This window comes from Paramormyrops kingsleyae, chromosome 22 (assembly GCF_048594095.1).
Source record: "Paramormyrops kingsleyae isolate MSU_618 chromosome 22, PKINGS_0.4, whole genome shotgun sequence".
NCBI lineage: Eukaryota > Metazoa > Chordata > Actinopteri > Osteoglossiformes > Mormyridae > Paramormyrops > Paramormyrops kingsleyae.
Window position 1 is genome coordinate 4,303,627 of NC_132818.1, and position 12,993 is coordinate 4,316,619.

The following is a 12,993-nucleotide window of genomic DNA, read 5'->3' on the forward strand; positions in this document are numbered from 1 at the left end:
TAGACGCAATGTAATAGAAAAAAGCATGATGATTGGAAAGGCTGAAGGTGAAAGAAGAGCTATCGAGGAGCGTGAAGAGAGAAGGCACAAGGAGAGAAGGAGACATTCTGACTATATGGTCACCAAGAATGAAACATCACACTGAGGATGATGATAACAATAATGAACCAATTATAGACACATCTGTCCACTGTCTTTATGGTCACCGTGAATTGGCACTCAAATCAAAGACCCCTAACAATAATAATAAAATAATACAGATGATAATAATGTTGAGCTGAGATTAAAGGTTAAAGTATTCATCGATTCATGGTGAGCCTGAAGTCTATCCCAGCAAGCTTCCCAGCCTGTCAGGGCACATTCACACACCCCCACACTTCGGGGAATTCGAGGAAGTAGTTTGCATAACCGCAGGCTTTTACACTGAGTAGGGAGCTGTAGTGCCCAAAGGACAGCTGCACACGGAGACCATGCAAAACATGCATGCTTTCTAAAATTACATTATCCTAAAATATAAACAGTTTTGTCCTAAAGGCAAACAGGAAATGTGTCATTATGGAAATAGTGTGGTTTTTACAACATTTCCCGTATAGCCCTTATGTTTAGCCTGCTGAACCTGAAACCGTCAATCCAGGAACATGGGCATCTAGATTGTGGTGATTTCCCTGTAAGCCTATCGGCGTTTTCCATGAATGTCCCATATGTAATTTAATACACCCCCAGGCTTTGCCTCCAACGAATTACAGAACAGCACGATTCTATCATGTCTCACCTTACCTACATGCCTCAACACGTCTAATGAGACTGTACATCGCTATTACATAATCAAGGTAACATCTCTATTTACTGTAATATTAAATGATGTCAACAGAAATAGAAAATGAGTGATTTTAATAAATATGCCCATACTGCACTGTTTTAAGCTGATTGTCTAGTAGTATAAACATTCTTTAATTTAAAATCACTTCCTGAAAACTGTCATGGACTCATTTCTTGACTCTACACTTTTCCTATCAGGCCAAAATGTCACTGGACAGAGCTGCAAACCGCACGAAATACTACATTAAGGTCTTCACTAAGAGTCGCTCCTCTTCTGCATGAAAAGGAGCCAACTAAGGTGATTCCGACATCTGCCTAGCATGCCTCCTGGACACCTCCCTGGGGAGCTGCTCCAGGAGAGACCCCAACTGGGAGGAGACCCCAGGGCAGGCCCAGGACACGCTGGAGAGATTATATCTCTCAGCTGACCTGTGAGCACCTGTGTGTCCCTCCAGAGATGCTGGAGGAGGTGGCTGGGGAGAGGGAGGTCTGGGTATCCCTGCTCAGACTGCTGCGACCCAGATAAATGGTGGAGAATGGATGGGTGGATGGATGGATGGGTGGATGGACATTAATAAAACTCAGATTCAGCCAGATAAGGCTCAAATGTGAGGTTGCAGAATAATTATTTCAGCCTGACCTTCAATGCCGTCATACCAGATCTGCAACACATCACACTGTCACTATGGCTTTACACCCCCCACCCCCCACCCATCTGAGAGTGGATTACCAACGTCAGGAGAAAGGGGAAGTGAGATCTGGGAGCTCACTTCTCAGGTCTTTAGTACCACTGTGTCACAGTCACTAACATGTGTGCTCTGTCAATATCGCTGCATCTCCACTCATACGATAACAAAGTTTCTCAAGTTTGCAGGAGGCACCGTCACAAAAGACATAAGTAGATGAGACCATGTGCAGGCAGGAGGTGGATCACCTGGGCTCTTGGTGCTCCAAGAACCATCTAGAGCATAACACTATCAAAATGGTGGAAATGGTGATTGACTTCGGGAAACATTCATTCTCAACTCCCCCCAGACAATCTGTGACTTTAAGCAGAGTGGATTCAATCAGGCTTCTGAGAACTACCATCATTAATTTCCTCAATTAGAAAACAAATTAGAAATGTATTTCCTGAGGCAGCTGAGCAAGATGAAGATTGCCGGAAGCCGCCCTGTTACTGCTCCACAGAGGCAGCACTGAAAACAGCCTCACGACCTCTCGGCCTGGCTGCTGTGGCCTGCGCCTCTCGCTGAAAGCTATTGGCTGCCACCTGCCCTCCATTGCTCTTATTTACACAGAGGCACATGAGCGTGCTTAGAGGCCCCTGGGCTGTTTGAGTCGCCTTGCCTAAATTTCTTTAGTATGTGCACTGTCACTCAATGTGCACTTTTATTTTGCGTTGCATTTACCTCAGAAGTCAGAGCTGGTAATGATGTCACACCTGAGCGAACCGCATTCCAGTACAGCAAGTCGGAAAGTCATTTAGCAACATCAGGGACCTCTTTCAAAAAGTAGGATTTCTTGTTGAGCCAGATAACTTTTCAGATTTAAGATACCACAGTTTAAATGTCTTTTGTCTTTGTTCACTTACATTTAGACCAGACTACCTTAAATCCGACAAGTGTTGCTAAACAAGAAGTTAGCCATTGTTAGCAATTCCAGTTGATACAAACACTGTAGCAACATGTCCACAGATACAGTAGTAGTAGGACAGTACTGTGTATATGACTGATTCAATGAGCCACAAATAAGATGTATGTGCTAATAAACACTGCATAACTACAGCTTTCGCTTATGTGGATGAAGGGCGCGGCCATCTTGAACTCTGAATTGCAGTTTCCTCCAGCTTTCAGAGTCAGAGCTCTGACTTGAGGGATATTCCAGTTGAAAATTCCAACTAGGTACTTCTGACTTTCCAGTTCAAATGGAATACAGTAATACACTTTTTGTACTCATCACCAAACAAACCAGAAGAAATTACTGGCACATACAAAGTAATAAAGTTGATTCTGGTATTGTTTTAAGTGTTTCTGGTTTATAAATCAGAAGCCATTAGACATAATTATCTGCTTTTTGCTTCATTGTGGATCAGGCACTGTTACTTTGGAATAGATTGTGAACCAGCACTGGAATGAGAATCGGTCCTGGGCCTTCTGGGCACCCATGACTTATTTTGCCTAATGGGGATTGGGTTCCCTTTGTTAAATCTCATTGATCGGGTTGGGGATCCCCCACGATAAATTTTGCCGGTCCACAATCCCATCAGCCCACTGTGAAAACTCCCAGTATAGCAGATGAAGATACTGACAAAGACAAAGTTAGTCTTCCTTTTCCTTTTAGAACAAAGTAATGTTTGTTTTCCAAACAGATTGTCCCACCCAGGGGATGACAAGCAGGTTACACAACACGAAGGCACTTCTCTCTAACTGCCCCGTATTCAGGCTGAATCATTTTTTGTGCCCTTGCTGTAAACATCCAAGACCTTACAAGGGAAAGGTGTTGCGCTGCTGTAGCGTGAGCGACCATGTGCTTTGCTGCGGTTGCCTGGTATTTCCTGCACTCTGCATGAATAGGTCTTTTCTTATCAAACTCCAAGGGACAATCTGCTTCTGCTTTGCACCATCTGCCGGAGGGAGCTTGTGTAACCATCGCTCTGATAACCAAAGATAAACTATGGAGCAATAATCACTGCTGGAGGAAGTAGAGCAATATCAATGTACTGACCAGTCCTTCAAAACATTTGCCTGTGTTTGAGAGTTGTGTGTGTGGCTTGGTGGCTCGATGCCACCGTGCTCCTCCACTGCTGGGGCTGCGGGCTTGAAGCCCGGCTCTGTGCCTGAGGAGCACATGCTGAATTTTCTCTGCCATAGTTGAGTTTCCTCCCATCCAGGGTGTCCAATCCCTAAGGCTGCACTTCAGACTCACCTTGACCATATACTGGGTATGAACTAAGAAAGGATTGGGTAAAACTTGACATTATTAATATTCAGTTCAAAATCTAACTTCCAACTGCTTATCCAGCATAGACTCCAGACCCTCTATGCTTCTATTTAGACTTTTTATTTATCCTTCATTTTGTGGCACAGTGGCTCTGTGGGTGGCGCTCTTCCCTCACACCTCCAGTGGTGGGGGTTTGAGTCCTGATTCCACTCTGTGTGTGGCTGTCTGCACAGCATCCCGTCCAGGGCGCCCCAGTCTCCGTGGCCTGTGCCGCACCGGCATCCCGTCCAGGGCACTCCCCAGTCTCTGTGCCCTGTGCCGCACCGGCATCCCGTCCAGGGCACTCCCCAGTCTCTGTGCCCTGTGCCGCACCGGCATCCCGTCCAGGGCACTCCCCAGTCTCTGTGCCCTGTGCCGCACCGGCATCCCGTCCAGGGCACTCCCCAGTCTCTGTGCCCTGTGCCGCACCGGCATCCCGTCCAGGGCGCCCCAGTCTCTGTGCCCTGTGCCGCACCGGCATCCCGTCCAGGGCACTCCCCAGTCTCTGTGCCCTGTGCCGCACCGGCATCCCCTCCAGGGCACTCCCCAGTCTCTGTGCCCTGTGCCGCACCGGCATCCCGTCCAGGGCGCCCCAGTCTCTGTGCCCTGTGCCGCACCGGCATCCCGTCCAGGGCGCCCCAGTCTCTGTGCCCTGTGCCGCACCGGCATCCCGTCCAGGGTGCCCCAGTCTCTGTGCCCTGTGCCGCACCGGCATCCCCTCCAGGGCGCCCCAGTCTCTGTGCCCTGTGCCGCACCGGCATCCCGTCCAGGACGCGCCCCAGTCTCTGTGCCCTGTGCCGCACCGGCATCCCCTCCAGGGCGCCCCAGTCTCTGTGCCCTGTGCCGCACCGGCATCCCGTCCAGGACGCGCCCCAGTCTCTGTGCCCTGTGCCGCACCGGCATCCCCTCCAGGGCGCCCCAGTCTCTGTGCCCTGTGCCGCACCGGCATCCCGTCCAGGGCACTCCCCAGTCTCTGTGCCCTGTGCCGCACCGGCATCCCGTCCAGGGCGCGCCCCAGTCTCTGTGCCCTGTGCCGTACCGGCATCCCGTCCAGGGCGCGCCCCAGTCTCTGTGCCCTGTGCCGCACCGGCATCCCCTCCAGGGCGCCCCAGTCTCTGTGCCCTGTGCTGTACTGGCATCCTGTCCAGGGCGCGCCCCAGTCTCTGTGCCCTGTGCTGTACTGGCATCCTGTCCAGGGTGTGCCCTAACCCTAACCCTAACCCCAGTCTGCCCATCTAATCTCCCAGGTCCTCCCCCCGACTACACTGGTTACTTCAACATATCTAGCTATTGTCAGTTAACTGGCACATTTTTCACCCTTTATTCTGCTATTTTATTATTGTTTACATACACACTGCACGTTGTACATAAACCCCTGAGTCAGCCCGTCTCACACGCCTGGCTTTTTTCATTTTAAGTCCTGTGCAAACCTTCCCCTTGGCGCTGTCTGTATGTCGCGCCGTGGTACAACGGGAACATTTCTGCACACCACCTTATACCAGTATAGGGATGTATGATAATAAGATCCACTTGTCTGTCCAGTGAGTATTTCATTGTGCTGAAAAAATCTGTTTGGAAAATACTTAAGAAAAAGATGGCTATGAAATAAAATGTATTTAATATTGAGGAGGCATCCCTTCCCGGATTTACCGCGTCTTGTGCCCTGTACTGCCTGGAACACGGACCAGGCACTTTGTAACCTGGTACTGGATAAACAGCATAGACAGTGGATGAGAATCATGCATTAGCGTAATAAAACGCATGAGAAACATACCACTGAAATATACTGCAAAACACTGCCAGAAAGACAGATACAATGTGGTAACATAATGGAAAACATGAATCATTATAGTTATTTCCTTCTGATTTTTAAATTCTATTCTCAAACCACAAGGTCTTAAAACACTAAAATTAACTAGTGAATTAAACAGCTCTAAGACTAATCAAACGTTGGGGAAAACAGCTATACAGTGAAGATACCAAAGTCCAACTACTTAAACTGGCTGTAAGCCATAGCCTACATACTAGAAAAATCATACAAATGAATTCCTTTAAAAATGTTTTCTCTGAATTGTGATCATGGTGGAATGCGGATGCAAATTTACTTGCATGAACATGAATGAACAAAAGAAGCAAAGTTCAGAGTGTTTATTAGACCATAAAAATGACATCTGTACACGCGTATGAAAATCAAACCCAAGCAAAGGAAAGCAAATTTTTGCTTAAATCAATAAAAAAACACTTTTTATCATACTACACTCATACCCACTAGTTTCTAGCGAAAAGATGACTGCATTATTCAATGCAACTTTATATAAGGAACTCAATGAATATTCTCCATGGAGTAATTACCGTACCTATAAAATGCTACTTCGTTTCAAGCACATACCAGCTATTGGGAGAAAGGTCGGATAGATAATAAGTTTGCAATGACACCCTGTTTTTTTTTTTTTTTTACTGACCATCGATATTAAGTATTACTGAAAATTTCATAGACAAGCATTCCAAAATAAATCACATGGATATGCAGTGCAGAATTTTGGTTGTCATCTTATTTAGATATATACAGCAACTGTAACCAGGTGAATTCAGAGTCGCCAAATTGTCGGGAGATGTGAATGTGCGTGTGTATGCCCCTGCGACCAGTTGGCGCCCCATCCTGGGTTATTCCCTGCCTTGCACTCATAGGCTCCAGACCCCCAGTCATGTTTCTGTCCTGGGACCTGTTAGGACACATCCGCAGAAGTCTTCACAATTTGCCCTCATGGATCTTTATACCCTGTGATAAGAATTGTCAATTTGCAGGACAGGTGGATCATGCCAACTTTCCATCTTCTGCAAGCTCCTGTGGGGACCAGAGGCAGCAGTAACGATGTGCTTTTCGGGGTATTGGGATAGAGCCCATGTGTGTCCCTTTGGTCCATCTTCAGTACCATTGATTTCAAACGGTTGTCTACTGGATTCTGAGGACAGGCCTTGGAGGGGACTATAGCCCTCTTCACAGGGAGCGAGACTGCACCCCTTAGCAGGCTGGCCAGCGTATGCTGGGTTTATGCTGCAGATTAACAGATCTTCAGTGATCTGATCCACACCGAATGGCTCAGGAGATGAACCGGCTCCTACCTGTTTGCCATTACTGATGGCATTATTAAAGCTCTGATAGTCATCATCCGCTCTGAACAAGTGAGGGGGCGGAATCAACAACTCCAAGTCAGCATCCAACTTAGACGAACAGGTGGAAGGAGTTTCTGCATCTTGGGGTGTAGTTACAGCACTGCTGTCACAGGCTTGATACTCTGAGTCTGTGAGCAAGAGTGGAAGTAAGACAGGGGTACTAGTAGGTGAGACAAAACCTTGCAGATTCGCTGGCGGAACCTTCAAAGCCTCACTGTCGTTAGAGTGATAGTCCTCGATGAAGGTGCAGGCAATTGGGGACTTGAAGGAATGTGAGGGCTTTTCATTCATCACTAGCTCGTGGTTGCCACTCCCTCGCAGTGAAGAAACCCAAGAGTAGGAGATGTTTTTGTACTGTGAGTCACAGGAGCTCGCTGAACCCTCAGGGCTGCTTGGAGACAGGTTTCCAGACGAGCCACTCTCCTTCCTTGGCGTGACGTCTACGTTTTTGTAGCAGCCATCCGTTCCTAGGTCAGATATAACTGGCATGGAAGCTTTAGGAATGAAAATGTTAAAAGCCTCCTCAAGAATTTTTTGCATTACACTTCCCGGAACAGTCGTCCCCTGGGAAATGGAGTAAGTACGGGCATAGTCTGATTGCGAGGATCCTTCAGAGTTCAGAAGATTCTTGGGATATAAGCCTTCCTCCTTATCACCACCAACAATCAGATGAGCTTTCCTGTTGGGGAAATATAAGAAGCTCAATTAGATTTGTGTAGGAGGCCAGCATAATACAATATGTCTTGCATATCTGAATCTGCAGCAGTACTCATCCAGAGTTTTCCATGTGGACTCGGAAGTGTCTCACCATGGCTTATCAATTATGTCAAACTGCTGATTGAAGTCCGCAGTCTCAGGTTTAAGCACCTGGGAGGAACAACGTAGTGAGAAGTCAAAAAACTTCAGAAACGTATGGGACAATTCATTCATATTGTTGAGACCAGACACAGTTAAGATATCACTGAATTTCTTGGCAAGGCGCTTAGAGGATAACTTACCACTGGTTTTCCAACAGTCATGCTTTTAATGTGTGCTTTGTAAGGGTTAGGAATTTTATCCCACCACCTGTCCTTCATCCTGCAGATTGAAAAGAAGAAAAGCTTTAAGCATCAATGAGACTATATTTGGCCACAAATACAGATGCATAGGAACTCTTTCATTTTCAAAGCACCTCATATAACTCCACAGTGCGAAACAGACATACATGTACAGTAGGTGACAGCAATGCTTGGCAGACAGAAATGCATCTAGTGCTCCTGGAGCAAATTTTGGGGTAAAGAGCTCACACATGGGCCCAACAGAGGTATATGGTATACACACACACACACACTCGCTGACTGTGGGATTTGAACCAGCAACCTTCCAATAACGGGCACAACTCTCAGAGCCCACGCCCTGACCCATGACCGTGAGGTTAGCTGCTAAAGATGTCATTCGTACCTCATGTATACAGAAACGGTCATTCTCTCAGATGCAAAGCAGAACAACATAGCATGACCAGTGGGATGGAGGGCGTGCTTGTCATATTCTTACCTCAGCAGGCACCAGTACAGAAAAGCGAGGATGACGATGAGGGCCACACACAGACTTGGGATGGTGATTTCCAGAATCCTTTCGAACGACAAAGCTATGGAGGCCACACACATTTTACAACAACAGTGAGAACGGTAGCTAGTTTCCTACTGAACATTTCACAAAACAACTCATGTTTTACAAATACTTAATTCTGCAGCAGGCATAAAGAACATTCTACATTTTTAAAGAAGTAATAGAGACAGGAAAAGACAACAAAATAAAGTGATTAATCTATACACCGATTATGGTTTCCATGGGAGAGACATTTCCTTGTTATTATTTGACTTACGTTCAGTCCATTCTCTCTCATGGCTCCAGTCGCTGAATTCAGTTTCGTAGTCAGACGAAAATGATCTCACCCTCACCACATAAACGGCGCCTTGCTCGAGTGTGCTGCTTAGTATCTCAAAATTTGTCTGGGATATATTGTTCATGTTCTACAGCAAAAGGGCATCAGTTAACATTTGTTTATTTAGCTGAATTGTTTTGCAGAATCAGGTATGGCTACATGGACTAATTCAAGTGTCCATAAATTCTACTTTTTTGTAATAAAGGGCACAAGACCATTCTGAATCACTGTGGATCTAAGATCCACGCAAGTGTGGTACTCTTATGAAACAACTTACAGCAGTGTATTTTTTTGAGGTGGAATTACAAAAATGTGGAATATTCTTTTAAAATAGCAATAATAATAAAAGGATCTTCAGCTGTGGCATTTGTGGGTTAGCACTGGGAAGCAAAAGGCTTCAGCTACACTACCTTGTCTTCCTCTCCTTTCTTTTTGTAGCAAACCTGATACTTCACGTACTCTGACTTCATTCCATAACTTGACTTCCACATAACATCATAATTCCCATTTTCTTGCCGGATAATCGAAATTATTTCAGGAGCATTTGGCTTGACTGCAGAAGACAGGGTGAAACATTTTATGGTCATTAGCTGTTAAAATAGTTGACTTGACTGTATGACACCATCCTTTCTAACTTTACAGTTCATTACAATTCCTTGCATTTAATAATGACAAACAGCATTAGATGGAATATCACATATTGCAATCAAATACCACATCAGTCACATATTCTACAAAACAGGCAGCTATGTCAAGTAAACAGCATTTTAAAAATGTAACAAATACAAAATCAACAACAACAAAAAAATGGGCTTAATTCGATTTTGATTGCATGCCAGCACTCAAATAAGGCTTCAGATCGACTTACTGTGGGATGATGGAATGTATTGCTTTGAATAAATTGACTTATTTCCTTCTAGTAAATCCAACTGATATTCTTCCGAATAGACAAATGGAAGCATTTGTACCGTGCAGCTGCACATCCCTGCCATGTTGTTCATGAAAGGACACTTGTAACTTTCACTATGTAAAAAAAAAAAAGACACATGGATTTGATCAAATTTTAGGTGCATGTGAAACAGAGCCAGAGATAAAAATAAAGCACACACACTCAAATATAAGATGTTTCTTAAAGTAGAAAACTAAAGAGGCTGCAATTTGAGGTGAATAATTTAAAAAGTTACAGGTATGCCTAGACAGGACGGTGACTCAGTGTTACACTGTTGCCTGAGACCCCCAGGGCTGCATGTTTGAATCTCATTGCTGTTCTGTGTGGAGTTTGCATGTTGTCCTTGTCATGTACTTTCCTTCCACAGTCCAAAAACATGCAGTTAGGCTAAGGGGCGTCTCTAGTTCGTCTGTGGAGTATGAATGTCAATATGTGCCCTGCGATGGACTGGCATCCCGTCCAGGGCGTAGCCCAGCCACGGGCTCTGTGCGCTTGTTACGGACCCCAGACCTCCCCACAACCCTGGCCAGGTTTAGCACTTAAACATGAATGGGTGTTTTTTCCAGCCTCTTATTCAGTACAGGCTAACAGTGAGCCTTGGGCCGAACCAGGAAGTGCAGCACACAAGTCAGGGGCTGTCCTTTCCTAGGGGACTCCCACAGAGGAACTAGGGCGGGAATAAAAGCCATACGCCAGGAAGGATGAAGTCACAGTGCCACCATGTTCCTACTCTACAAAATGTTGAAAACATTTCGAAAATGTGTGAAAACAAACCAAATTTGTCTTGTAAAACTCACCCATCATCATCAAGTTTAAATTCAGCGGTATATATGCTACAGTTTGAGGTTTTGGGGGAATCCAGCGTGCAATTCATTGTTGTTATATAGTCATTTTTGCATGAAAGCAGTGGTTCTGTTGCAGGAACAAAATGAAAATCAATCAAAACATCATTTCCCCAGCTGAAATGTTTATTATTATTATTATTATTGTTGTGCTTGTTGTTGTCATAAGAATGAAGCAATAACTGTAACTGGAACACAGCACAAGGGAAACATCACAAATAACTGTTTAGAGAATAAAATATCCATTATATTTTTATGTATTTTTATCCATATGTTTATACGTGGCTGGTGAAAGACGGCTGATTTTGCCTCTTAATAATTATACAGTACGAGCGACAGGGTCCAAGAATATAAAATAAAAGGGCATTTCAATCGGGAACCCTTCACCGTTCCTGTAATATAGCACAATCACAAAACCATATAAAACAAACTAAACGTGACATTCTTTCCCCCATATTAGTAACCACGAAGTGTTCCGATTGTTTCAGGCAGTCGTCAAGACAACTAGACTTGAATTAGTGCACGACTTAAATATATGTAAACCGAAAACAAAACTACTGCAATACTGCATTGTGCAATGAGGGTAAAAAACACTAATAAATTTTTAATACCATTTATGCATAGCAAAACACAAGATAACCTATGCAGATGAAAGAAAAAAACAACATAAATGATGATGATGATAATAATAATGTATTAACTTACCAGAAGAAAAGGTGGAAATAAATCCCGCGAAGAATAACAGAACAAATAAGCTCGTCTCTGACATATTGATATCTGTCTTTGAACCAAAGTAAAATGCTGGTGAAAAAACAATGTGACGTAGTTAGATCCTTAACATAACCACTTTCGATTGTATATCTTATCAAGGAAGAAAACGCTGGAATTACGAAACTCCATTTCCCTGAAAAATATTTCCTGGAAAAAACAACTATGGTTTCTAAGATATATTTCACATCCTTAAAAATTACTCCGGTAAATGAGAAAAGTTAACATATGTAAGAACACATTATCGTCAGAAAGGTTAGAAGCATACCACAAATAATAGTAATAATTCCATATTTATATTTCATTGCTTTAAATCCAGACACAATAAGAACACAATTTTTTAAAACTAACCTTAAGTGGTTGTGTTGAGCCTACATAAAACAGTCACCCACATTTCAAATGCGTCGCGACGAAATATACATAATTTATGATTTCCGCAGCTTGTTCACGAAGCTCTTTACACGCAACATTCTGAAGTTCCACTGAAGTTCAGCGAGCATTGCGTTGTGATGGTGGGAGGATCCTGGGCCATTACGGGAATCTCTGTTTCACAAGGTTGACGCCCATGAAGTACATTGAGGAACGTGACAGGGATAACAGAAAAAGCCAGAGGATCTGGTCGTACGCTACAATACCAGAAGTAACTAATGCTAACAAAAATAGTCTTAAAGTTAATACACTCATAGTATCATGCCGTTGTTAAAGTACAGTAAATAAAAATTAAACCGACATCAATCAAGCGTGCTTGTTAAAGACTTTTAAAACATTGTATTGGAGTTACTATGACGTATTTCCCATTAGTATTGTGGCTATGATTCAGTAAGACCAGCTCAGGTTCATGACACATCCTGGTCCTGCAGGCACAGGTGAAGGGAAAGCAGGATGTATAGGCCTATAGAGATTTGGGGGGAGGGGAACATGGGGTAGATGAGTACGACACGACCTCACACAACGTCACGCAAGAAATGCTCAATGCACTGGGACCAGCTCAGGTCGAAGCTAACATATAACAAGCAGGACGGAGCTATCAAGCTGTCAAGCAGGGCAATTACCAGTTACCACTACGAGGGGATAGACTAGGCAGGGTTAAGGATAGCACGAAGAGTTTTAGTTTTAGTTTTAGTTTGTGTACTTTTTGCTTAATATAAATGTAAATCTTCAGCAAAGATGTGACGCTTATTTTACGTGGGAATGAAAAGAAACAATCCATCAGCTCAGTTTGGGTCTGCATAACCTGCAATCAAAAATAAATAAATCATAAAATACAATACGTCAACTTCATTCCTATACCCTTTGTCCCTTAGGCGTATATCATGCATTGTTTCAAGGTAACCCAGAAACAGCAGCGATATCTATAAACAATTATATCTTGCCATTTTATAGGCATTTAAATAACTGAATAATAAATGAATAGATATTATAGATATACAGACTTTTTCTTAGCTAAAATGCAAGGACCTTTAAAAATGAAACAGTATAAAGCCATGCAAAGTTGGGGATAGATCGATCCTGATCGCGTTTTGTGTTTATTGTCAGTC

The 12,993-nt window shown here is 43.9% G+C and overlaps 1 protein-coding gene across 3 annotated transcripts; it reads right to left on the reverse strand.

Moving 5' to 3' along the window:
- Positions 1–5,931: 5,931 nt before the first annotated feature.
- Positions 5,932–11,965, reverse strand: il4r.1 (interleukin 4 receptor, tandem duplicate 1). 3 transcript variants are annotated; one of them, XM_072704940.1, is made up of 10 exons: positions 11,807–11,965; positions 11,393–11,468; positions 10,643–10,757; positions 9,765–9,919; positions 9,307–9,449; positions 8,837–8,984; positions 8,506–8,599; positions 7,971–8,049; positions 7,781–7,839; positions 5,932–7,651 (listed from the first exon to the last, which is right to left on the reverse strand). In XM_072704940.1, exons 2-10 carry the CDS (start codon positions 11,454–11,456, stop codon positions 6,571–6,573), a joined length of 1,938 nt encoding a protein of 645 aa, XP_072561041.1. In that variant the 5' UTR covers positions 11,457–11,468; positions 11,807–11,965; the 3' UTR covers positions 5,932–6,570. The 3 variants fall into 3 exon arrangements, with proteins under 3 accessions (XP_072561041.1, XP_072561042.1, XP_023672376.2); XM_072704941.1 differs by having other exon boundaries at positions 9,765–9,920; positions 10,647–10,757; positions 11,393–11,488; XM_023816608.2 differs by having other exon boundaries at positions 11,393–11,488.
- Positions 11,966–12,993: the final 1,028 nt, after the last annotated feature.